The sequence below is a fragment of the Abramis brama genome (genome assembly GCF_963993115.1).
Source record: "Abramis brama genome assembly, chromosome: 14".
Classification (NCBI taxonomy): Eukaryota; Metazoa; Chordata; class Actinopteri; order Cypriniformes; family Leuciscidae; genus Abramis; species Abramis brama.
In genome coordinates, this window is record NC_139976.1 from 15,813,825 (window position 1) to 15,840,934 (window position 27,110).

Sequence of the window (27,110 nt, forward strand, 5' to 3'; positions counted from 1 at the left end):
AGCGACAGGAGGTGTTAAAGACAAAAGAGCGGTAAAGGAAGGAAGGTGGAAAGGAAGGGAGGGGAAAAGAACAAAGGCAAAAACAAAAGGAAAGACCTGAAAGGGAGGGAAAAAAGAGAAGACAATCTAGGTGTTTGTTGTTTTTCCTCTGACTTAAGGAAAGGCCAAACAGAGCAACAGTATGAGGATGTTTAAAATAAAGTATACGTCTGGGAAGAAAAGAGGGAACAGGAGCATTAGAGAGACAGACAGATGGAGCGTGCAAGCGAGAGAGAGCGAGCGCATGCAAGCTGAATCCTGATGCAAGCATGTGTAATATTTGATGAGGTGGATCTCTGTGCATCGCCCCTGCAGGATGCCTCTTTAATCTGCCTGAATACACCCTCCACTTACTAGCAGTCTGACTGTAAAAGCCTCACACCACACAGTCTCAATTATTGAAGCTAAAGTGTACAATTTATGTGCCACTAACATCACCAACCGGAATTAAAATAACGACAAGTTTCCGCGTTGGCCTATGGGTCATGGATTAGCTGTAGTGAAAAAGCATCTTTCTGCCTGGATGGTCATTCAAAATAAGACATGTATTCTGACTATATTTTTTGCTAGCAATGCATTTATTGGGGTCCTGTGCGATAGTTATCTCGTCTCTTGTAGAGACTTCCTTTGAAAAACTCTTACTGACCCCAAACTTTTGAATGGTAGTTTATTTCTCAAAATAACTCAGAAATACAATGATGTTCCATGTAGAACTATGATTAACACTGTTAATTTCATTGCGCACTAAACTCTGTCTCTGCCCTTGAAAGAAACCCCAATTAAGTAGTACATATTTCAAACCATGAAAAAAAGAATTCACCTCTGTATGCCAGCCCAAAGCTAGTTCTCACCTTCATAACATAATTACAAGGTTTAATACAAAACATAAAATCTTGGAAAAGGTAATTGAGCAGATGAAGAGGATTTGATGCGTGAGTTCATAAAGTAGGTGGAGCATCTCACCATCTTCAGAGTGTGGAGGAGATTTTACGCAGCGTATCAAAAGTGGCCCCATAACATATAATCAAAGACCATTTTATACCAACAGTGGCACAAGCACAGAGATAACATGTCAATACTAAAGGATTCAAATTTTATGCTGGCTAATCAAAACAATCTTGGATTCATAAAGCAAGCTTATGCCACAAATATTAGATCCATTCATCGAATTTGTTGAAATTACCTCGGTTCGTTCTAACATTTTTCACAAAACAACCCCTCAATATTACTATGGCTTGGCAGTCTTTTTAGACTTAAGACACTGAATGAGGTCCAATTTGGCTTCATCCATGACCAAAATAGCCTTTTAACAAATAATCTGCTTGACTGCAATCATTTTTTTAAATGTCAATTTAACAGAGATCAAACCACATGATTTCAATGTGTATCGTAATTTACCAAGTTTCAAAACCTTAAATGAATGATGTAATGCTGTAAAGCATTAAATCTCCCTTCTCTACTCTTGTGAAAGTACGCTGTGCCTTGCATCTCCCAGAAGAGCTCATATTATCTACAGAAAGGGGACAGATGGTCTGCACACAGGAGGTTTGACACACAACCAGACAACACATTTAACAGTGCTGCCGAATTTATGCCAGATCCAAATAATGGCCCATAAAATAACACGCCACTTATTAGAAGTCTGAAATATTTGATCAGATCTGCCAGGATAAATGTTTTCAATTTTGCCTTGGTACTAAATTAAAGCATCCTAATTGCGACTATTAGCAAGACAGTTATTCAATATGATTTATGCAAAACTAACAGCACAAAATGGCAATTAGGGTATCATAAAATGTTCTGATTTATTCAATAAACATTCATTCTATAACAGGATGATTGTGCCAAAGCGTGAACATGGCCTTGTTATGCACGCTGATTCAGACAAGTTAGAAAACATTGAGAATGCAGTACTTACCGTGTCGGATGATTTGTTGGGATTTGAATGAGAGTTGGAGCTGTGCAGAGAGCTGTGGTTATGAGAGTTCTCTTGAGGGGAAATACTGGTCCCTAAAAAGAAGAAGAATATTGGCTGTAATCATATGACAAACCAGTTTAAGTTCTTCCTAAAAACTAGTGAAGCACAATGCAAATCTAAGTGTTATTACCACTTCCGGTTGGTTAAAACAACTCACCTAAAACATTCTACCGTCATCTGCGCAACTATAAAGCTTCACAGACAATATCCCATAATTCATTGCCGTTTTTCCACTTACAGCAAAATCAAGCATCTATATCAATGACTCTTATAGCACTTCAGCTTTTCATAGTTCGATGCCGAGACAAACACTTCTATACCATCCTATCAATTCCTGCTTATTTTGATTCATTAGAGTCATTTCAGCTTGAACTGCACCAACACGTTTACACTGCTAAGAAATACAAGCTCTCTAAGACGCATCTAGCAAGTGTTCATGCAGCATGATTTCAATGCTAAAAAAAAGAGGAGATACAGAAAGAGTCACATTGTAAAGCGATGAACAAATCAAATGATTTTTAATACTGATTTGTATGCGTGTTCATCACATGAGTGTTAAAGCACTGTTTAAATATCTAATAAGGCCGTTCTTTACAATATGCCCATAACCGAAAGGGACAAACTGAAAGGTCTTACCACAATTTGAAGTAACAAACCAGTGAAATAGAAGCATCTTCAGACAAATTACAAGTTTTCAGTGAGATTACTCATTCTGACAAAAAACTAATAATCAGTAGAGCTGGGAAGAGATGAAGAACAGCATAATGATTTTATAACACACCAGACTCAACACTCTTGATGATAAATCTGGCACACAATCAGTGTACACAAAAAAAGATCAACTACACAAAAAAAGATTACTCATGGTAAACAAACACATACTGGGTTTAAACTGATGACCAATTCAATGAGCAGATAGTCTGCAATAGCATTTTGGTGTAACAGACAAACCATTGCTAGGGTACCTGATTACTGTAGGAGTTATACGTCTTAGTGAGCTATTACAGAGCAAGAATACACAAATTCATACAAGTTTCATACACTGGGTAATTAACTCACTTCAGGTGGAAAATATCATGTTCCATGGTACAAGAAAGTCACACAGAAAGCCCTAAGTGACCTGCAGCCAACTGCCAAACCCTCACTGGGGCATTTCAGCTGCAGACATCCCCTCAGAGAAGATGTGTCAGAAGTGTGCCAGTAACAAGAATATAAAGCCACTGTGAGTGAGGAAAAGATTAGACTGAACAGACATACTATGTCTCAAATTCAATATCTATGAAATCAAAACTTTTGGTTCATGCATGTCAGCTTTGAAGTGATCTAGACGCATTCCTTGATGTTGACATAGTACACCTTTAGAAGATATACAGACAATTCAAAGTCTCTCTGATCAGGGAACATAGACAAAAATATCGATGACTCATCCTGCACTACACAGATTTTTGTCCAATCAGATGCTCTTTAGAATGAGACTGTCTTTAGCCTAAATACCACCTGCAGTTGATGATCACGTAGTATTTTAGCAATTAAGAAAAATGGAGGGAAGAGCCCTTTCATATGTCCCAGTCCCACCCAAACTTCATGTGAAAACAAAATACTTCAACACGAAAAAGAAAACTGCACTTGTCAAGCCATTTAATGAGTCTTTCTTTTTTATCTAAAATGGGAAAAAAATAGTGTCAGAAGCAACTTTTTGACATGCTCATACGCGCACACACAAAACAAAAATTTGGAGTGGTAGAACAAGTTAGCAACTATTTTCTTTACCCTACATGTGAACATGGAGTCAATGAAATGCACTTTATTAATTCAAGTCTGTACAGTGAAGTTCAGCTAGACTTTTTTTTTAACGAAGAGTATTGGTTAGAAAAGCAAGCACACAGCCTTATAAATGTTTTAGGAGTCACTGTGATGGATCCAGAGAACCTTTTTGTGTTTGCTTTAGGCATATGACAAGTTTCCTCATCTTGGTTTTGATCAAATTCATCAGAATGCAATAATATGGTCAATGAAGTAATTTATTTTAAAAAGGCCAAAGTGAGACGTGATAGGTAACAAACTGTCCCAACTTCCATCAAGACTTCATATTCTCCTTAAACTCCATTTCATCCACTAGGGCTAGGTTGGAAATATAGATTTCTCATTTTTAATCGATATTTCTTTAACAAACCAAAATTGTTTTGTATATGTCAAGATCAATCTTTTATGCCGTTTTGTGTTTTTAGTTGTTGCATAAATAACACATTATTTGTAGAGAGAAAAAAACAAAAACAGTATCAGCTTTCAAATTCTGTCAATTTTATCACAAAATTCTAATAAACAAATAAAAATTCAGACACTCTTCAATGCCACGTGAGAGAAGATATACTGAAAGATAGGGAACTCACTGAAAACAATTTCTCATGTTTCAACTGCAGAAAGACATCAATAAAGTTTGTGAACATAATGCTGCATTTTCCTCAGGAAAGGCATTCAATGTTCATAAAAAAAGAACACTAGAGAGAAACATTTAACTAAATATATACTAGATATAATCATATTTTTACCTGATAGTGATGTCTTAGTGTTCAGAGATTTATTTAAACATACATTAATCATGAAAACTAGTTATGACAGCCACCCCTTAAATGATAATTTTTCAACAAGGAATTGGAGTAGAAACTAAGGCTATGTTCACACTGTCGATCCAAATCCAATTACTTGTGTATCCGATTGGAATCTGATCTAAATTACTGACCGTCCACACGGTGTACCGCAACTGTTCAGATCTTATTTGTGTGTCCCGTGCCGCTCTTTCGTGTTCCGGAATATCTGCATTGGTTTCTATGGGCCAAAAACAACAACAGAAGCAAACTGGAGGGGTTTGCAATACAGATGTTGTCTTATTTACAACATGACAATGTGTAGCCACCGCACTGGACTACTACGTCTTCAGGGGCGGCGTCAGAAATGTATGCGCAGCTTTATTCCGTGCGGTCATGTACGCCAGTCTTAAAATTCAACGTCTCCATTATATTGTCATTTTCTACTCAACCAGCACTTTGTAACAACACAACCTTGTTTCTGCATCGACTTTCAGCATGTTTCCTATGACAACGTCTGACATGTTTATGTTTTACGTGGCGTGAGAAAGTGACAAACCACGAGAAATCTGATTAGTGTGGTCAGACAGAAACAGATTTCCAGAAATGCAATTTGTATACGATTACAAACCACACATGAAAGCTCACATATGAACTGCCTAATCAGCAATTTAAAAGACTGAATAAAACTTTAAGTGGTGATTATTTTATCTAAATATAAATATCAATTGAATCATTTGGGCTTTTAATCCATTTTGTCAACTTTAACCTTTAATATTATAGTAATGGACCAAATTAATGGTTTCCGTTTAGTTAACAGCATTAGATTTTTTCCTTAAGAAAAACTGAAATCCTGAAATATTTCCAAATTAATCGATATTGAATAAAATCGAGAGCTTGTGAATCGAAATCTAATCAAATTGTGAAATCTGTCATGATCCGTCCACTAAAGCACAATATAATTGGGTATATGACATCCAGCACGATATGACATGGGTTAGCTGCATTTAGCATTTATGGTGATTACAAATGCATATATTACAGCCAACAAATTATGTTGTTAACATTTTTTAATAATGGTTATACTTTTTACTGCTCCGAGGTGATCTTTAACAAGATGCCAAACTTGACCTATGTAGCAGATCTGGTAAATATGAATGATAGATGCAAAGCTTTTACACCACCAATATTCATAAGATGCAGCACTAACAATAATGAAAACATCCAACGGCACACAACAGGCAGAAAATTAAACTGAACACGCAATACGCATGACATCACCGCTTTCACAAATGTGTGTTTTTTTAGTTTACACACGGACGATAATGGTATCATTTTACAAAATTGCATTTTGAAACCATTTTTGAAAAGTTTATGTTTTCAGGCCTCCAAAACGCCATTCTCATCTAAATGAACGGCCAAAACATGGTACAAAGTTTTTAATTTTCAGTTAAAATAAAAACGGTGTCGTGTAAACTGCCCCTCACTATCTAAAAGATGATCATTTGAAAGATTGAAGCCAATGGTCACCAAAACTGTTTGGTTCCCAACATTTTTCAGAATATCATCTTTTGTGCTCTACAGAAAGTCATACAGGCATGGAACGACATGAGTGAGCAAATCACGAGAGAACTTTCATTTTTGGGTGGACTTTCGTAAATATGTAAATGTTACATTGATTCTGCTTATTTTAACCAACTGAACGAAATCATTCTAGCAAAACTGAAGAGTTATTTCCAAAGAATGTTTACCATACCAATACATTCATGTGGATCTTTCTAGAGAAGAAAAAATAATTCTGCATGATAATTTCATTGGTGATTTGAGACCAATTTTGATCTATCACAAGTTAGTCATCGGGTCTTTCAAGCCAGCTTATCTTTGATAAATGATATAGCAATCTTCATGTAGATAGCAAAATAAAGTGTCTTGTTGAAAACTCAGGAAAAAAATGATCATGCTAATACCTGATCTGAAGAGAAAACACTCTGTATAGACCTTGAACATGAAGAAAAAGCACATAGTGCTCAATAAAAGCCTTATATTCTCCTATCTGAAACGCCATCATTCATAATGTGAATGCAGGGTGCTTGTAAACAATTGAAGCAGGTCCCACTTCAGGTACTGTGATTTCATTTACTGTCTGTTTACCACAAAGACAGCAATCTGTTCAACTTATACACAAGATGTCTGACTAGTGTTTACACAGAAACAATTATGAACTAATTAAGATTTACAACATGGATCTAGGCACCTGTATCAGCCTCAGATCTGTGCCTCTTATTGAATCATAAATATGACTCCCTGTCTCCCCTCTTACCTCCTTCTCTGTCTCTCCCCCGGTGTGGATGGATGGCTTTTGCTCTGCCATGGCCGGTGCTGTCCATGTGCTTATTTTCTGGACTGTCTGACCTCCGCAACATCTTGCACGGTGGAGTGGCATCGTTGTCACGCATCTTCTCATGTCTGTGATCGGGGTGACTTTTGGATGAGTACTTAAGAGTCTGTCAAAACATGATATTTCTACATTGAACTCTGCTGCACAATTACTCTCTGACATACAAAGTACATTAGAGCTGGATTATAGCTGGTCTACGATGGTCAATAGCTAGCTGACCAGCTTGTCTAGAATGGTCTACCAGCTATTGACCACCATCTAAAATGTTCCAAAACACTTAATAGGAGCATAATGTTTGTGTCATAACATACTTTGCACGTCATTGCAAGACTTAACTGAGCACAGAAAAGCCTTTAAGCCTATATCTTTCTCTCAGTATTACATACAATTAAGCACCTCTTGAAGGTCTACACAATAATAACACTCGTTTTATTGGGATTTTGTTGCATTTACTCGCTCGCAACTATCAAGACTATTTATAAACAACCTCATACCCTTAAATTCGTGTTTACGTATACAACCGTTTCTCTAAAGTAACATAATTTAGAACCTTGAATCAATGATAATAAACGTTACTATATTGATAATTTAGAAGTAAATCGCTGTGGCATACAGGCCCAATGTAGCCGCTAGCGAGCTAACGTTAACGTTAGCCTGTTAAAAGTCGCTAGCGCCCTGAGCGCATTTAAAACATGATAAATTCGACGGGCAGGCGACTAATGACAGCACAAATATATGTTTGCAGTGTAATGTAAATGTGTGTGTAATTGTAAGCCGAACCCGGGGAGAATAAGGCACTTTTTGCTGTGTTTTACGCACAGAGGCCTAAACTGCTTCAAAAGCCTGCACTAGATTTACCCCATTTTAATCTTATTTGTTTCAGATCTACCTGGTAGGGCTGAGAATCCCTTCGGTCGGTGCACCTACAAAATAAACAAGAAAAAGAGACAGAGGAATGGTTAAAAAAACATCTTCACAAACAGTGGCAGAAATTGCAACAGCTGAATCGGCTTCCTTAAGTTTCTACTTATTTTGGTTTGGCTAAAAATGGCGGATTGTCAAAGCGGAGAAGGAAAATCGGAGTATAAAACAGAGCTCTTTACCCATCGCCGAGTCTTGGTTGTTTCCTTGCATACATTACCATCAATGCCGTGTTAGTGTGTGTGAAGTAGATGTGAAAGATTGGCGACTTATTTTGATTTTGGAGTGGCCTATCGACGACCCGATCGCGTATATAATTTTAATAGTTCTATTGGAGTCGCTCTTCGCCTCTGCTAGTCAGTAGAGCGCCCTCGGTCCATCTCCCACTCACACATACACCAAAACTCTGCCCCTATCTACAGAACAGCGAAGCTCAGCCTTCCTCACACACCTCAATCCGGGTTACTTCGAGGCTCGCTTCGGCTCGACTCGGCTACTCTCGCTGGTTGAATTGATATTAGGCAGTGCATGAAGTAGGGATCTGCGTGGATGTTCGCAGGGCTAAAAATGCGTACAAATACACTGTGCTTGGCATACTAATAGAGAATAGAGATGTGCCGAACGAGGTTTCTGAGGAAGTGTGAGGCTTTGACAACAAACTGTGTTGGTGCTTCGAAGCTTTTGACACAGTGTTCTTCTTCGCCATCTGGTGGTCAATACAAATTCCTACACCAACTGTGTCATTCAGATGTTTTGTTCATTGGGATGTCATTCATTTTAAGATTTATTTGTATATTTAATAAGCATATATGCCATTAGCAAGATGGTGGTGTGTGTGTGTGTGTGTGTGTGTGTGTGTGTGTGTGTGTGTGTGTTACAACCCAAGAAAACTCATAGCTGTAGTTGCTGCTGGAAGACATTTGTTTAAGATATAGTATTCTATAGAATTTAAACTCATGTCATTTAAACTTAGCTTTAAACAAATGTCTGCCAGCAGCAACTACAGCTGTGAGTTTTCTTGGGTTGTGTATGTCTCTGAGTCTTGTGAGTTTAGACTAGATTTTTGTTGGTTTTTCCATGCAAATTCTGTGTCAACTCTGCCAAATGAGACAGAGAGTGTGCATGGACAGCAATTTGCAGGTCATACAGATTTTCGGTTGCATTTTATTCCAGAGTTAATCCAGATTTCAAACCCTGTCAGCTAATTTATTTGTACAGCGCTTTATATAATACAGATTGTCTCAAAGCAGCTTGACGGAAATAAACTAGAAAATGACATCGTTGCAAAATTCATCAGTTAATAAATAACTTAAATTTTAGCTGTAAAACAGTGTAGACAATAATGTCATTATGCAGCTCAATTTAGTTCAATAACTGTCAATGTTGCAAAGTTCATCATCAAATTGAATTAAGCTTTAAAGCAGCTCTACAGAAGACAATATAATTATTATTGATTCAGTTTGGTTCAGTGAAAGTGTCGATGTTGCAAAGTTAATCAATTTTGAAACAAATTCAATTCAGCTATGGAGCTTTACAGTACATCAATTATGAAACAACTCCAAAGGCTCTATAGAAGACAATAGTGTCATTATCCATCTCAGTTCAGTTGTTTTGTTCTCATTGTCCTATTGTCCTGTGTTTTTAAAAGGCAAAGATCTTAACTTTGAGATCTTCCAGAAGGTTTTAGGTTTTATCTCATGGTTATAACAAGCAGGCATGAGTTTAATGTTTCCCCATATGACAAAACCAAAGTGATTTCCTCATGTCTTAGCCATTTTCATTTGATCTAAAAACACATTTATCCACTTTCTTTCAATGGATGATTTGGTGTTCATAAATGATTTGGCTAAAGTTTTTCCGGTCTTTTTATTTGATTCTCCACAGTTTTTCTCCTAACAACTTCATCTTGAATATCCACAAACAGCATGTAGTTGACATATTATATAATCAAGTTATAACTCTAAGTGATTTACAGGTGGATTTAAATGAACACATTAGGTACCTTGCTAATGATTATTTTAATATAATTGTAATTTGATTTGTTTCTTTCACTTTCCACTCATTTTAACATTGCAAGATAATTATTATTACTACACTAAACAAATTTATAAATTATACACAAGTAATATTTCACAGGCTTTTGGGACTCTGTAATGCTGGAAAAGAACTTTTAACATCAGTGTTCGCTCAGTTTTTGAAGACACACTGTTTATTCTAACAATGGAAGCAGGAGCATCAGCACACTGATTGTCTGTGTCCTTTTATTTGAGCTCCTGGTGCCTCTTTGCAGATACATTTTCCAGAATCAGTTCACCTGCACAATAGTGCAAATAAAACAAGTCTATTACTGTATTCTAAAATATTACCAATTAATCTTTAATTAATTAAGCTATTGTTAGTCCAAATAATATATATATATATATGCTGTGCTGAGAATAACCCATAGAATAACTGTTATATATATATATATTGCACTGTTTACAACATTAATAATAATAATAATAATAATAATAATAATGAAAACATTTTTTTTTGTGCTTCTTCTGCTTGTAGTAAGCAAGGTCAATAAAATGTGATGATTGGTTTTATAAATTGCAAGCTGTATTATTTGTTTAATTTGATTTCAATATAATTTCATGGCTGAACCTGAATTATTTTTCCAGGTTCCAAGTAATGATGGATGAGCAGAAATGATCATTGTCCAAACTTTACTCCAAAAATACAATGTGTAGTTCTCAGTGCAAGTGTCATCAATCTCATATGTCGACCACAAGAGGGTGCTGTAGTCTTAATGTAAAGATGTTGCGTGGTTTGTATGTGAGTGTTGGTTGGGCCCTTTACGCACGTCAAAAAAAAAAGAGGGGCTCTGCCACTGATCTATATAATGACTATATATATCTATATGTCATTATATAGATCAGTGGGCTCTGCCTATTTTTCTTTCTTTCTTTCTTTCTTTCTTTCTTTCTTTCTTTCTTTCTTTCTTTCTTTCTTTCTTTCTTTCTTTCTTTCTCTAACTTACCATTGGTGATAACTTTTCATTCTTTGTTCTGAACATTTTTCATATTTGTTATGTAGAAATTAAACTTTAGTTGAAGCCACGAGGAGGCATTGTCTTATTTCAAACTTGTCAAACCAGTCTGCGTAGTAAATTGCCTCGCCGCAGAAAACCACTGAGTGAGACAACAATGACTTAGCGTGTCGAGACGGATCAAATCAAGTTACTAGAGATAGGGGAGATATTCAAATTGAAAAAAAACGGTGGTCATGTGCTCTATAAGAACAGGAAAGACAGGTGTTCTGTCGTCTGAATTCTTAAGAACAGACCTACTCATTCATTCCTGGAAATTACCCCTGGCAAAAGAGCATTCAAAGCAACACAGAAACGTGTATTTATGATTTATTTACGTTTGCACACTCTCCCTGTAGACCTCTTATAATAAAGCATAATTTTTGTAGAGAATAAGGGCAGGTGTGGCATATGATTGAGTATGTAACCGCCAATCGGATTTCAGGATTACACTTTGGTCCCGCCCTATTTTAGTTAACTGTCCAATCAAGAAAAGGATTACTTCCGCCCGCCCGCCTCGTTGAACGCAGATTGTACGAGGCGTTTTGCCTGGAAAGAAAAACACGTTGGACGCAAAGACCTACTCAAGCCTGGGATATTTTAATTTAAATTCTGCATTTTTTACCTTTTAAAAGCAAACTGAAGGCAACTTTTTTTTCTCGGGAGTGCCCGCCCAAGAAACCCAAGACGTCTTGGCTGGACTTCCCAAACACAATATACACAGCTCGAGTGAGTAATAACAACTTATTTATATACAGGGACCACAAACATTTACGGCGTTGTTTATATTTAAACATGACTACAAATCTTAAATGTTTAGTCTTTGAGGGGAGTATCAAAAGAAGTTCTTTCGAAAACTCGAGTATTGACTTGTTTCGTTGTTTTTGTGTGTCCGGTTTTGCTCGAGCCAACGGTCGGGTGCACTTGACAGCGCGAGTTCTCTGTCAAGTGCAACCGACCATTGAGCTGAACTGGACAGGACAAACAAAAACAATGAAAAGAGCCCACTATCCTTGATGCGTGGAAAGGATCTGCTTTATTTCAGCAGAGAGTGTTGACGCGGAGCTTGACACTGACATCACCGGGTGGGTTCGCCCTGAGCAACAGGGTAAACTCCTCTCTCATCGTGAGTGCTCAGCTGCTAGGGTTGGCCTAGGCTTGTTTTATACTATAACTGCTAGAACTTTACTATGCTTTGTTGTTGTTGTTGTGATGCATGTTAGATAGAGATCAACTATTATTGGTAGCACTTTACAATAATGTTTCATTTGTAAACATTTGTTACTAGGCTACATGAGGTAACATGAACTTATTCATTTGTTTATTCATACACATTTATTAACGTAAACCCTAAATTAAAAGTTACATATTTATGATCAAGTTAATAAAAAAAAATTTATACACACACAATTACTATGTTCCTGCCTTATACAAATACACTTTATACTCAAATAGAAGCTAATCAAATGGCATAGTCTAGGTTGTATATTTTGCAATTCCTGATCATTGTGTGCATCTATCATATCTTGACCCTAGTTGATAACGGCCACTTGGACAATTCTCAAAACTGAGAAGAAATTCAAAACCGAACAAGCTGTACTATCCATTTCTTTGATAAGTTCAGCCCTCTGGGATCTTCCTTGGCAACAGACCATTCAATTGTAAAAGCAGAAAAAGCAGTGTGATAGTTTATTCTGTGACCATGAGCAATTGCGATCTAGTGAAAATGGTTAATATTCAAGTAATGAAATGACTGAATGCACTCTAACCTTTGTTCAAATAGGTACTAAGAGGTTTTCAGTCCTGCTGCCCTGTGGGAAACGCTGGAGACAGTGGTTTGTTTGAGACTTGCTATCTGCTGTGTCAGATATCACTGCTCAGAAGTGCCCTGTCTGCACTCCCTCTGATTCCCCTCTTCTTGACCTCTTTACACACACTCACTCGTCGTATCGTAGTGTCAGTTGACAGGCTGATGTTACAGTCCATGTCCTGATCGCTCTCTCTTTTGACGGTTGTAACCTTTTAGAATGCAAGTAATTAAACACAAGAGAGGGAATACAATGCCTTATGTGTGTGAGTGACTTAAGTCATTAGAGGTCAGTTAGCATAACTTTTTTCTGAGACTAGAATGCAGAGAAGCCCCTACATCCCTTTGAATTCCATGCGTGTTGTGTACCGAAAGGGGGGAATGTGTTCTTTGGCGGTCCTGCAGGATTAGTGAAATATGAAGGACTGAAAATACACACTTGAAGTGGAGAAGAAATCACTGATGATGAGTTAAACTGAGGTGATATGCATATACCATTTCAGGTCATCACCTGTTTTTGAGCCTGAAACAAAGCTAATGTGTCTTGTAAACGCATGTACTGGGGTCTAACTGCGATCATCAAACTGTGATTTCAAATTGGGACATGGCTTTTAATACGAACAGGGAGTATTTACAGTTGGTCATTTAATGCACTTTTACTGATTGGACAGCTACCATGACCATGTTAACGCTCTCCAAGATTCAATCATCAGGATGCATCTGGCTGTTCAGTCTACTTAAGCCACTTTTATGCACCGTCGGTCCGAACGGTTCTAAGAACCTTAAGGTATGGTTCCAGTTATGTTTCCACTTGAGCCTGGTACGGTACGGCACAGCACGATTAAAAATCGGTCTCGGCCCGGAATTCTCAGCACAGTGCTGAACCGTGAAGGTAGAATGTGTGTAGTGACGTTGCCATTCATGATTTGGTCACTTGTCTGTTGCTTGGCTACCAGTTTCTCTGATAGCTGACTAATTGCGGTATTTGAGTGGCGTAAACACAAATTAATAATAGAATTAACAGAAATATCTGATCATCTCATGACATCAGTAAACCGTTGCGTTTCCAAGGCAATGACTGACACATTAGTATTACAAAATAGGTCCATTATCAGCCCCACAAGTGGAAAATGAAACCGTACTGGCTGGCCTGGATCGGCACGGTTACGCAATGAGAACCGTTCAACCCGACGGTGGATAAGTGGCTATGCATTAACCTTACTTCTCCCAAACAGAATTATGTCAGCATACGGAAGTTTAGGAACCCCACAAGTGAGCGAGCAGAAGAGTGCGTTCAGCAGAAGATTTAGCTGCATTTCATTGGCATCATGACAGATGTGGACTCCAATATGATATAAGCATAAAAATAGTGGGTTTGATTTATATTCTTTTTTGCAGAGATGTATTTTAGTGACTATAAATGCGTTGTACAGAGATTGCAATCCGACTGTTCAAGACACAGGAAGCGACCTCCTTACTGTTCTGTACTGTGTATGCGCAAAAGAGCTGTTCTGATGTTTACATGGTAAAGAAACACTGAGGGAATAAGGAAAACATTTTCTATGAGAAAGACTTCAACATGGTACTACACCCTTAAGCACAGACTGATGTAACCATGTGACTCTTCAGAGAGGCAGAATATGAACTAGAGCGCTATCTAATTCGTTGTCAGCCCACCTAGTCTGTGCAGTGGCACTGTGGCAGAACAGGTGTCTAATGGCTTTGTGTTAGCTGGCCCTGTGTGTGGCCCAGCATTACTGGGATTCCTGTGCTGTTGTTTCTGTAGTGGTGATGTCGAAGCTGAGGGAGAGAGAGAAGTCTTGGAATGTGATGTGAGAGGTTTTGAGCTGCAGCAGAGGTTTAGTGTCTTTAAAGGGGCTATGTGTAGGTTTTTACTTAAAACCTAGAGTTTTCATTTGTACATGTATGAGCCAACCATGATGTAATAAAAAGAATGACACCTTGACTGTCCACCACGGTTGCCTCTATCAGCCTGTAGGCTCAATTGTGTGTGGAGGAGTCGGGCCCGAATCGGCGCGAAAATTCACAAAATGTGACGTCATGCGCGTTCTCGTCTACTTGGGCTTACATCCGTACGGCACGGCAGCCATTATTAGTAAGCAGCGGCAATCGGTAGTGTTTTCAAATGTTTTTTTCTTACCTCAAACATTATGCTGGTGAATCTCGATGAGCCGTCAGCGGTTGCTGCGGCAACCCTGGATGATGTGGTCGTGCTCGTACGAGCGTGTGCGCACCGAGAACGAGCATGAGACTGGCTGCAGTTCCTCTAACGGCCACTGGTGTCAGTAACTGTTAGAAATTTCAGAACCTACGCAATGCACTTTTAAACAAAAGATTATATATAATAAATACATATTTTATATGCATGTATATACCTTGTGCTTTTATTCATTCCACTGACCTGCATCTTGTGTTTTTTAACAGCAAAAACGCATTCTTTGTGAACCGGCCTTAACCCCCTGGGATCGGCTATCGCGCCGATAATTATTATTTATAATATAAATATTATAATATTTATAATATTTTAAATATTTTAAAAAATATTAAAAAAATTAAAATATTAATTTTTATCTTATATGCTTGTGTTATACATCAATCGATCCTGTTTAGTGTGTATTTTTTTTGTGTATGCTCATAATAAAAACAAAGTGTTGTGCTAAATAAACATAATGCGAGTTCTGCCTACTCACTACGTCTATGACAGGTGCAGGAAATTTACATGATTACTAGGGGTGTAATGGTTCACAAATTCACGGTTTGGTTCGATGTACATGATACACTTGTGTCACGGTTCGGTTCGGTACGTTTTTGATACAGCAAAAAGAAAGAAATGCCAGGGAAATTTCCTTGATTTAATTTTATTAAAACTAAAATCATAAAGTATGATTTTTTTTTTACTTTGAGCAATTCTAGAGCTATAATTGACTCTTCTTAGGAGCATATAAAACAAAACAGCTCCTTGGAAAAAATTAAATGTAATAGGCCTATTGTAGTAGTTATAAACAAAGGTTTATTTTAGTTCAGATTAACATTTGAGGGCATCAATTGTATTCATAATGTCAAAATAAAACTGACGTAATGTTACTTGAAGGCATTATGCCTACTATTCCTGCCAAACTTCCATGGTTGCAGTTAGTGTTACTACAGTAAATCCATGGTGAATGTTGCTGATCTGTGGACACTGGATAGTTCATTCATGGCACAATGTTTCTTCCTGGTTTCCACATCAGCGCTGTTTGATCCGTTAATAACGGAGAAATGTGAATGTTTCTCACTAGATTCAAATGCTTTCTTTACTGGATCTCTTAGCGCTGTGTAGTAACAGTGTCGCATGATCACGATCGGCTCGCGCTGCACTGGTCCAAACTGATAAACGGTCCTTCAACCACACAATAATGAGCAGTTTCGTTCCACTTGCATTACGTTTGCCATTTGATGTTGGGCAATGTTGTGGTTGCGCCGGCGTCTCTTACATTATGAGCGCGCTTGCCACGCGCAATCCGCGTGTGTGTGTGTCTCAGCGCTTTAATAAAGAGGACGCGCAACAGCACGCGCTCAGTGCATGCGTGCATGCATGCGCATCAAGGAACCGGGTTTGAACGGGTCCTCGGTACCACCGGTACTTAAGAAAACTTGGTACCGTGACGTTTACGTTTTTTTAGTACCGACTTGGTACCGAAGTACCGGGTCTTTTGACAACACTAGAGGACTCAATTCAGTATTTGCACGCTGTCTGTCAGCTTTCTGGGTGCACTCTTCGAATGTGTGTTGCGCACACACAACTTCTCAAGCAGCGAGTATAGCCTATCAAATTGAGTTATATTTTCTTCTTGCACTTGAATATTTAAATTGGCGAAGCTTAAAAACGTGTGAAAATGATAAACTTTAGTGACAATGCAGCAAGTGACACTTCCATCTACTTGAGCGTTGTTCGTGCCCCGGGCCATCGAACAGTCCTTATTGTCAAACCATGGGTCTCATTCTCTGGATTTTGGTGTTTTATTAAGGGAAGTTTTAAATATGAGCTGTGCGGTGGCCTTGGTTCCTCATCATTAACTGAGGGGGAAGTAAGTGAGCAGTTCAGTTGTTTAAAAGAATGTGGTGTAAAGGTCATACCCAGCAGAGTTAGCAGTAATACATTTGTCATCACTATATCTTGCAGTGTGTCAGAGCTTAGGTGCTCTTTTCAAAGAGCTCTGCTGCTTTTAGACTACACAGCAGCATCTGAATCAGTGGTTCAGTTTTGCTGACATGCACATTATTCCACAGATCTGCTGCGTGTTTCCCATCTGGCCAGCCTGTGTCTGTTATTCCTTGTACACTTATACTTACAGATCAGAAAATGTTGCGCTGCCAGTGCTGTTTAATAGCCATTTCAGATCGATCACTGTCAGCTCAAACTCACTTTGGGACCAGGAAAATTGTGGCGGCTACATACAAAATTCACCTCTTATAAGGTCTTCAATTGAACTTGACTTGATATATGTGCTCCTGTTCTGCAGACCAGTCGTGTCTCTGCCTCTTCAGCACTTCCTGTGAAAACTGATCCCAAGCAGGCTGTAAAGAAGGTGCTTCTTCAGACATGCAGGAGGCTCATACAACTCAAAGCCCATAAACTCTTGAAAAGGAAAGCAGTGTGATGTGAAGCCTCCTGTAATGCATCGTTCTACTTATCAAGTTCAAGACTTGTGGAGAGTCAAGCGTGTTAGGATGAGCTTGTAACATTGGTGGAGATGTCGCATGTGGTTGTATCCCAGTGTGTTTTATTTATGAGAGATTTCCCATGGACTACTTCATGCATCATAACTTCACTCTGCTCAGCACTGCTTTTAATAATTTAGTGATACCATAGTGAAGAACGGAGGAGCAAGAAGACTAAAATAATCCACTGTTACTTTGTAAACCTTTAAAAAAAAAAAAAAAAAATTTTTTTGAGAGGACCTAAATGAATCATTTACTCACCTTCATGTCATTCCAAAACCTTCTTGTGTGGAACATAAATGAGGATGTTTTGAGAAATGTAAACTGTTTTTGTGCACACGTTGGAAGACAATGGGCTCCAATGTTGTTTGTTTTCCAACATTGTTTAAAATATATTTTGTGTTCTGCAGAAGTCATACAGTTTTGGAATGACATGAGGGTGAGTAAATGATAACAGAATTTTTTGTTTTTTTTGTTTTTGGGTACATATTATACCTTTACTACCAGATTATTTGCAGCCGATAAAGACAAATTCACAAATGCCTGAAGATTCTGTTAGAAAATGAAGTGTTTCACTGTCTGTAACTTCTATAGTCATGTCTGTACTCTGTTCTTTTACTATATTCTGTCTTCTCCTCTGCAACATTTAGCCCTGCTCTTCGAAAGCTTTGTTGGCTTGGCTTTGCGCTCTGTTCGGAATGCTGCTGATAATACTGACAACATTTGACGTGGCGTCTCATCCACGTCTGTGGTCTGCTGGTTCTTTTCGTGTTCTGAGTCTTTAGACATACTGTCAGTGTGTGTTTCTTGGGTCTTTTGAGTATGTTCCTGTATGGAAGTTTGTGCAATTAGTTTGTGGCTTTCTGTCTACCAGGCAGTAATCCTCTCGTTACAAGCAGCTGTCTGAAGTGGTTTTTGGCTGTGGCCTCAGCTCTTTGAGATCTCACTCAAAACACTGGGCCTCACACCAGACCCCCCACACTAGACCCCAGGTTTGAGTTCAACAGTAGCCAGGCCCCCAGGCCAAAAACTCTGCTACAGACCCTCAGTCTACTGCTGCCACATTTCTTGCTGTTTGTCTAGATTGCATAGATTGTGAATTTGTTTGTGAATTAATGAGCATGAAATCGCCAAGAGAAAGTGAAGGATTGTGGATGTGTGTTGGTGGCCTTGGCATGTGACCAGTCAAAGCAATTCAGCAGGTGATTTCTTACGGTGATTTCTTGCATCACTTCTATGTGTAAATTACTTGTGTAATAATGTGATTGCTCAAATTATGAAATCCCACACAAGTTTATTCTCCCACTGTGAGATTTTGCGGTATTAAGGTGCAGTCAAATCATAGTTCAGCTTATTTTAATGGTGCTATTGGCAAAGGTTCAAGTTTGTCACATGAATTTGCAGAGTTGACCAATAAAAATTTGCCAAAATTTCCCTAATGTGACTGCACCTTTATTCTGAAAATACCATTGCCAGTGGAGGATTAGCTTGTTACTCCAGTGTCAGTGGCTTTAAAGCAGACTGGTTTATTTGCTTAATTAGTTAATTAATCGAAGTCAGTTTATCTGATATTTGATAAGCTTTTTTTTGTGTTCCAATCTTCTAATAATAAAAGGTGACGAGCAAGCAACACAAATGCTTCAAATGAGCTTGGAGTTGTATCCAAAAGGTGTTGAGAGCCAAAATGTCTCATCAAGACCACAAATACACCACAGTTTATATTTTCCAGATTCTTTGAGTAAGTTATCATCTGGTCTGAACTCTGAACCATTTTCCACCTTCCCTTCCAAAAATATAAAGAAGATTAATGCTTTATTTATGTGATATTTGAGCTTCCTTCAGGACTGGGATCACAAATGGCTCCTCTCTGCTCCGAGAGGAAGCTGCAAATATTGAGCCACAGCGTAATTTGAAACTAGCTTTATCCCACCGCCCTGTTTTTAGATGCCGTTTATGGCTTGTTGGCTGAAAACGTCCAAAAATCCATAACGTCTCCAGAGTCTCTGGTTAACAGGTGTGTCATATTAATGGCAGAGACATGTGCTAGCCTATAGATTTAGATATTTCTAAAGCCTATAGATTTAGATATTCTTATAATAATTACTGTAGTACTTGCAGAGCTTGAACGACTTCAGTATACCATGAAACAGAAGCATAGGAAGAACGTCCTCTCCAGTCTTAGACTCTGTTTTTAAGTCTTTTTAAGTAATCTTAAGTAATCTGACACAGAGGCTGTTCCAAAAGGTAGGCAATATTATACTGCTTTCTAAGAGACCCCAAATTATAAAGAAAAGATGCATCTTTATAAAATTTTAACTGTACAGTATGTAGCCTTTGCAGAGAATGTCATCCCACAATGCACTACAAGCTCAGTGAAACATACATCCTACAGATGCTATAGTCATGACTTTATTGATATTTCTTGGTACTGAATATCTAATTAAAATGCACAATTTTGTACCATTTTATTTTTACTTGCTGTGCACTGTGTTATGCTTATCAGTCATGCTTTCTAGAGATATGAATCTTCTCTTCCCTCATGATTTAAATCAATTACAATTCAGAAGGTAACGATTATTGATGCGTAACGAATCACGATGCATATTTCCTCCAGTTATTTTATTAATAATAATTATATTGATAATCACAATAATCAATTCTTATTTTGCTTTAATGCATAATTGTTCACATCAGCAATGCATTGTTAAAGGTTTTTTTTAATATTGTTGTCTGAGGTAAATTTATGATGTTCGCTTGGTTTTTACATTGAAAAAACATCAAAATGAATAAGTAATAGGCTATTTTCTACCCTGGTTTTGAGCCTAGCTCCCTAAACGCTTGGTTTTTATGGGCGTGCCGCATTGAAGACTTGGGAAGTAAATGCCCACTGCTATGATTGGATAACAGTTTTGCATATTATAATGAGTTTCATGTAATGTGCAAATCGGTGGGCGGGGCTAAACAGGCAGTGTTGAAATAGGCGTTGATCTTCTGCGGAGGTGGTGTTTGATACCCTTTGAGTCATAGATCCCCACTTCGAAAAACCTGTCGTTCGCTGTGCCTGGTATCAATAAAAGCTTTCAGTTTTCCAAGGAAGTTTTCAGTTCTGAAACTTACAGGATATTCTTATTGTATGATGACCTCTTATGTCAAAAGCTCAAGGAAAATTGTATTTCTCAGTTCATCACCCCTTTAAAACAAATGTATTCCTCTGTACTAAGTATCACTTTGTTAGCTTTACTACATGCTGATGACAAACATTATTGAAATCAATTGTAGGTTTATTTTCCTGTGCACTTTGAAATGCAGACCGGTATTTACATGGAACACAGAGTAGCTGCCTATAGGTAGAGTGTTCCAAATTGGCCCCTTATTAGGTTCCAATTCAGTTAGGATGCTGCTTTAGAAACTAGCTGTTTATACAGTTGACGACAGTGCATCTCACCAGGTCCTTAGTATAAATTATACTTTCAACCCTTTATGCACACATTGGCAATAGAATCAGCATTGGTTAGTAATTTTTAGTTTTGTTTTCAGACTTTTGATGTTCACAGAAACATGCAATCAGCTCTTTACAAAATTACACAGATTTTCTTGAAGATATATATGATACCATTTGAAAGCATCAGATAATCTAGTGTTTTATGATTAGAACTAAAATGTGGCAACTATGTGAATGAAATGCATGAATGCATGTCCTATTAAACAGTTTTTTTTGTGCCCCCAATCCAATCCAAGTCATTTGATATTGAGTGTGCTGATACTGAGCCCTGGTCCAATACTGGTATTTTCCTAGTGCTAGGTGGACACTTCAAGTAGGCTACATTACATTAGAGTCATAAAAAGGGGTCTGTGGCAGGGATAAGGGATGCTCCGATCCGCCTTTTTTCGATATCGATTCCGATACCTGGGCTTCAGTATTGTATGGAAGTAAAATAATGTCAAATGTTTTTGAAATAAAAAGCCTGTTGAATTGCACTACTTGAAAAAAATAGGCATTGCATTAACCATGCTTGCATTTTAATGCATTGTATTTTTAGGGCTTGCATTTTTATGGGCTGAAATTCAGCATGGTTGAATATTTAAGCTTTGAATATTTCAATTAAAAACATTTCAAACACCTTTTCATTATTAAAAATTCAATAATCCATATTCACCTTTCATATTTCACTTCCAAAATATTCAAACTTTGCTTTGCAAATTCGCTTCCACAAATTCAGTGGTTCAAATTCGACAGTAAATTCAACATTGACGTCCAGGAACTGCAGGAAAAGCAATAGATTACCGAGCATACTCTCCATCTGCTGTTAGTCGACCTCACCATCAGATGGTGCAAAAGCGCGTGTTGTTGACGAAGACCAGCAAAATTAGAGCAAGTCATTCATTCATAAAACTCATTTACAGCAATGTAAGTGTATTTGTGATTATTATGACGGCTGTTTTATGTTAAATTCAGTGCCTTCACGGTTAATTTTCCTGTGTAGCCTACATGCATCTTTCTCTACCGTGAACGAGATTATAATGTTATTCCCCGATGCGGATGTACAGATCCAATGTTACATTTTTGAGGTTGACATATATTTCTCTTAGTTGTTTAGTTGCCTTAACTTTATATTGTGCCGATGTGCTGCATGCAGGCTATTAGGGTTTCCCTCAATACTTCTGGACATATACAACGCTTAACGTAGATTAATTGACTACAGTGATGTAAAAGACCAAACTCGCAGGCAAGCAGATGGACTCAGAATAACGCGCAAAGCTGAGCGTTTCCCAGTGATAGACTGGCATAAAGATGGCTTGATGTTGGACATTCGCACATTTAGGGACCGTCTCTAAAGTGTATACGACTTTGGTATACACGTTTCTAACTCCGATAGCATTTGAATAGAACGACTTACAGTCATAAAACCAACTGTAAAGTGTTCATGTAGTGTCAGGCATAATGCGCACCCTTTGGATTTTTGATATTTATTCAAACAGGGAACTACACTGCGACCAAAATGGTCGCATATGCGACCTTTTGAAATGCCATTGCGACCCTTATTTTTAATGGGTCGCAAATGTATCACTGATTATTTTTGTACCTATGTTTTAGGCAATATGCTATGATTTACTATGAGCATTTATTAAAACAGAAATGTGTATTTTAAGAATACGTTTTATAACATGCTCCTCTGAGCATTCAACACATCAAGTGACCGCGACCGTTACTTAGATTAAAACGTACCATTGGTATCAGTGCTGCGCGAGCTCTCTCTCTCTCACACAAATACGGACGCGCGCACACAGAGAGAGAAGATAATTGTAAAATGAAAATTGACGGGCTATAGTTTAAATTTTGTTCTTGCTTGTTGTTGTTTTTCTGTCAAAATGTCAGAAAGCCTTTTGTATGATCCATCCGTGTTTTTAAAATTTGTTAAATGACGGACGTTTTACAACACAGCCCTCGTTATATGTCGGATTCGTCTAAATTCGTCGGATTACTGTTTTCTAGGGGTTTCTTAATTTTAGACAAGTTGACCAGCACACATTATATGCAATGCAATGCAATATAATGCATGTGTGTCCTATGTGTGACATATTTTGCACACAGGTAAAGGTGCCCAACATAAGTCATTTCTAAAGTAAAAAAAATAAAAGAAAAAAGTTTTTTGGAAAATATCTCTTTATTTGTTCCCAAAAATGCAATAAATTCATGACACGTTTTTTTTTTAAAATGCAATTAATCCATTGAATCAATATAAAAGTTATTTTTCATATTGAAACTGTTGAAAATACACAACAAAGTAAGTTGATCCACATGACAGCCTCTGAACTCGGTCAATACTAATCTTATATTTAGCACGTACTGGACTAAACATAGGCTACATTCAATCAGCCATCGCTAAGAAATACCTTCTGAAATTTTTTGACGGCGATCAGCTGTAAAATGGCTTGGTCCTGCTCGGTTTTCGTTGACTGAGTACAAGAATTGAAAGTTTTTTAAAAGATCCCCTGGGGTTCACGTGTCAGCATTCGACATAAGTTTGACGCTGTCGTGTGAGAACAAGCAACAGTCGGCATTTCTCTTCCTCCCGCGTGCCTCATCTTGTTAATCTCCTCACGTAAATGATTAGATTTCGATGGCTTACGTTTCTTCCCTATGGCAGAATCCACCACAGGTTCATCAATGCCGTCAAATGTATTCATTTTTTTGTTTGTTTGTTGATCAAAAAGTGCAAAGTAGATAAGGAAAACTAGGATGCCGGGTGTATTCAAAGCGCCACCGTTACTGTTTACAATGCGTGGAATGGTGCGCTGTGATTGGTTGAGCCGATTTATCACATTCTGCAGAGAAAGGAGACTGGCGTTTGTCGCGGTTTGGAAAGAAAGGGAGAAAACATGACAGAATAACACGGCGGGCGGTGTGTGTGTGGCGAGCTGTACCTCCGGGAATGGTACAAAAATAAAATAAAAAAATAAATAAAGAAGCGTCGACGCAAAAACGCACCGCTACAGCACTACGATGCCGCAGCTTTGGCTATTTGCCGATACCGATATCAATCCGATATTTTTATTTTATTCTTGAACTAATACTAATACTAATAATAAAATATATGGAAGCACTTTGCTCAGTTAGCCACCTAAAAACATCTCACTCAAATGGAGAACAAATACTTCTCCAGTATATAGTCCACAACAACAGTTGATTATGAAAGACTGCCACCCTTTATTCAAACACTAAAAAAAAATAAAAAAAATACAGGTACTCTCTCTCTCTCTCTCTCTCTCACACACACACACCAAATTCCATACAGAAATATGAGGGATTTGTTTCTCTCTCTCTCTCTCTCTCTCTCTCTCTCTCTCTCTCTCTCTCTGATACTGAGTACCGATCCAATAAAATGAAATAAAAACGTGCTGAATTACCTAATAAACTGACTGAATGCCTGGGATCATTCTTTTATGCAAGGCATCAGGCTTGACTTAAAAGGGGTGGTATAATGCCCTTTTCAGAAGATGTAAAATAAGTATCTGTTGTCCCCAGGGTGTGTATGTGATGTTTTGGCTCAAAATACCCCACAGATATTTTTATATAGCATGTTAAAATTTTCAATTTTTGAGGGTGAGCAAAAACGCACCGTTTTGTGTCTGTTCCTTTAAATGCAAATGAGCTGCTGCTCCCGGCACAGGGGGCGGAGCTTCAACAGCTTGCACTCACAAAGACATGCACTGAAAATTTCAAAACCTTTTAGCCTTTTTGTTCAAACCGTAGTCAGATAATGATGGAGGGACTCAAGAAGAGGTGACAACGTGTAGAATGCAACAGGACATTTCTGAATGGTTAGTTGATGAATTTATGTAGCTTATGTGTAGTTATCTTCTAGTCATTGATTAGCATGTTCTGTCTTGATCATCTATAAATGTTCTGGGGGTGGGGTTTATGTAAGTTTTAGGGTTGGTGATGTCACTAACCCTGGAGGAATGTTGTGTAGTCCCTACCAGCCGTTAAAAAGCGATTTCTTTAAAAGCAAATATCTTCCTTTGCTTTGAACTTTGAGCATTGTAACTTTGCAGATGTTGTTTATGCTCAAACAGCAACATTACACACTAACTAAAGTTAAAAAAGTGAAATCATAATCAACCACCCCTTTAAACATTAGGCTACTTTTCTAACTTTGTAAAACAAAATAACAGACACAAATGTTGTGAATTATTTATTAAATAATTGTGCACCAGTGTAACAACTGTAAATAAACCAGTAGCTTCACTAGCTTGATGGACATGAAAGGCAATTAATAATCTTTCATTGTGCAAAAGTATTAAAATATGAAAGGCTCCAATACAGAGCGGCACAAAGAGCTTATGCACATGCAGTGCACAGAATGATGCGCTTATTTGATTCACTGATTCACTTTTGCATGCTCCTTTTTTTATTAATCCCCATAAATCATAAGCAGTGTCTCCCAACGACCTGTTTTCAGAATGCGGCTTTAGTGACGTCACTACAGCACAGGCCCCGCCCACGAGTGTTGACAGACACTGCCGTTTTAACATAGACCTGCCCTGATCGAGTTCACAACGAGTTGTACACATCCGCCATTGCTGCACTGACGAGAATGTCTCCCAAGCGTTGTAGGTGTTGTGTGGCTGGATGTATTAATCCACATAGCTCTCTCTATTTACTCCCGAAATCTGAGGCAGCCACTGAAGACGAGGTGGAATTATTTTGTTTTCAAAGAAAATGCTCCCTCAACTCTACCAAAATTTGTTTATGTACTTGCGCACTTATACTGTGTTTACTCAGCTCTTACGGTGATTTTCTGGAGTAAAACTGACGCTTCATCTTTTGTGTGATATACTGATGAGTTTAATAAAGTTTATTGTACATTTTTGATCATCATTCGGACCTGGTCCAAAACAGCAGACTTGTAGGCTATTAATAGTGGATACATACAAGCAGATGACAAATACGTTATAACCGTAATTAAACTATACCTGTTCCATCTCCATACAGCACTCTGACTCTGTAGGCATTATTGTCCGACTCCGGGTCGAAATGAACACCGTTACTGAGAGTTTCTGATATTATCATCATTCCGTGAGATGAAATTGTCCTGAGACTGAGTGTGAGCTCATGAAGCTCTGCCCCCTGTGCCATGCATCAGCAGCTTATTTGCATTTAAAGGGCACACACTAAAACAGCGTGTTTTTCTGAGCACCAAAAAGTGACAATTTAAACATGCTGTAAAAAATGATCTGTTGGGTATTTTGAGCTAAAACTTCACATACACCAGGGTTTTTCCTGGCTCAAAATGAGGCGGAGGTGGTAAAATCCTAATAATGTATTTTAATAATAAGGTAATTAAATTAGTATTTTTCATAGATCACTATATAGCCTAATGTGTTTCCCACATCATTTTTGTGGGTGGAGCCTGGTACCTCTAGGGGGGTAAAGAAAATTTTGTACATTTTAAAGATAATTTCATTAATCTGGTGCACTTTGAGTCCACTGTTAAAAATAAATAATCCACCCGCAAACCACCTATATTCCTTGATTTAGATATCTGCATCTGATCATCACATTACAATTATTCAAATTCTCAGTGTTAAGCATGATAATATGGTAACATATCACATTGAAGTTGGCTAATAAAAAAAGAACATTTATTTAAAATAAAAGTTCTTCTTTTGGCAAAATTACATTTCCGTAATAGCCTAAACAGAGACTTTACTCCCTTCAAACTTAAATTGTCAATGTTTCATTACATCACTGTTTGAAAACACTCGGAATAATTTTTTTTACCTTTATAAAAGGTATTTTTTTCCCTAAATGTTTGCTCCATCTTTCATTTCAAAGTCTTAAATTTGATCAATATATTCAATTAAAATAAGACACTAGGGCTAGGCTGTTATTTTTGAAGGAATGTTGAACAGAATGATACTTTATGAAACTAAACCGCCAGTAGGAGGCGGCAGACGACCGTCTTAATGAGCGAGTCATTGAGTCATTCATTCAAACGATTCGTTCAATCGGCTGATTTATTCAGAATGACGCAGTTTATGAATATTTAATTGAATCTTTGACTCAACCGATTCCTTCAAAACGC

The 27,110-nt window shown here is 37.8% G+C and overlaps 2 protein-coding genes across 3 annotated transcripts in view; one reads left to right on the forward strand and one right to left on the reverse strand.

Moving 5' to 3' along the window:
• waca (WW domain containing adaptor with coiled-coil a) overlaps positions 1 to 8,339 on the reverse strand; it is a 33,167-nt gene extending 24,828 nt beyond the window's left edge. The window contains exons 1-4 of the mRNA XM_084134510.1: positions 8,104 to 8,339; positions 7,890 to 7,923; positions 6,923 to 7,106; positions 1,958 to 2,049 (exon numbers count right to left, since the gene is read on the reverse strand). Coding sequence (XP_083990636.1) covers positions 1,958 to 2,049; positions 6,923 to 7,106; positions 7,890 to 7,923; positions 8,104 to 8,144 — 351 coding nt within the window. The 5' untranslated portion in view covers positions 8,145 to 8,339. The remainder of the gene's footprint in view (positions 1 to 1,957; positions 2,050 to 6,922; positions 7,107 to 7,889; positions 7,924 to 8,103) is intronic.
• A 3,155-nt stretch (positions 8,340 to 11,494) lies between these two features.
• Positions 11,495 to 27,110, forward strand: part of mpp7a (MAGUK p55 scaffold protein 7a) — a 154,136-nt gene continuing 138,520 nt past the window's right edge. For both annotated transcript variants that reach the window (XM_084134883.1, XM_084134884.1), the window contains exon 1: positions 11,495 to 11,720. The gene's annotated coding sequence lies outside the window, so the exon portion shown is untranslated. The remainder of the gene's footprint in view (positions 11,721 to 27,110) is intronic.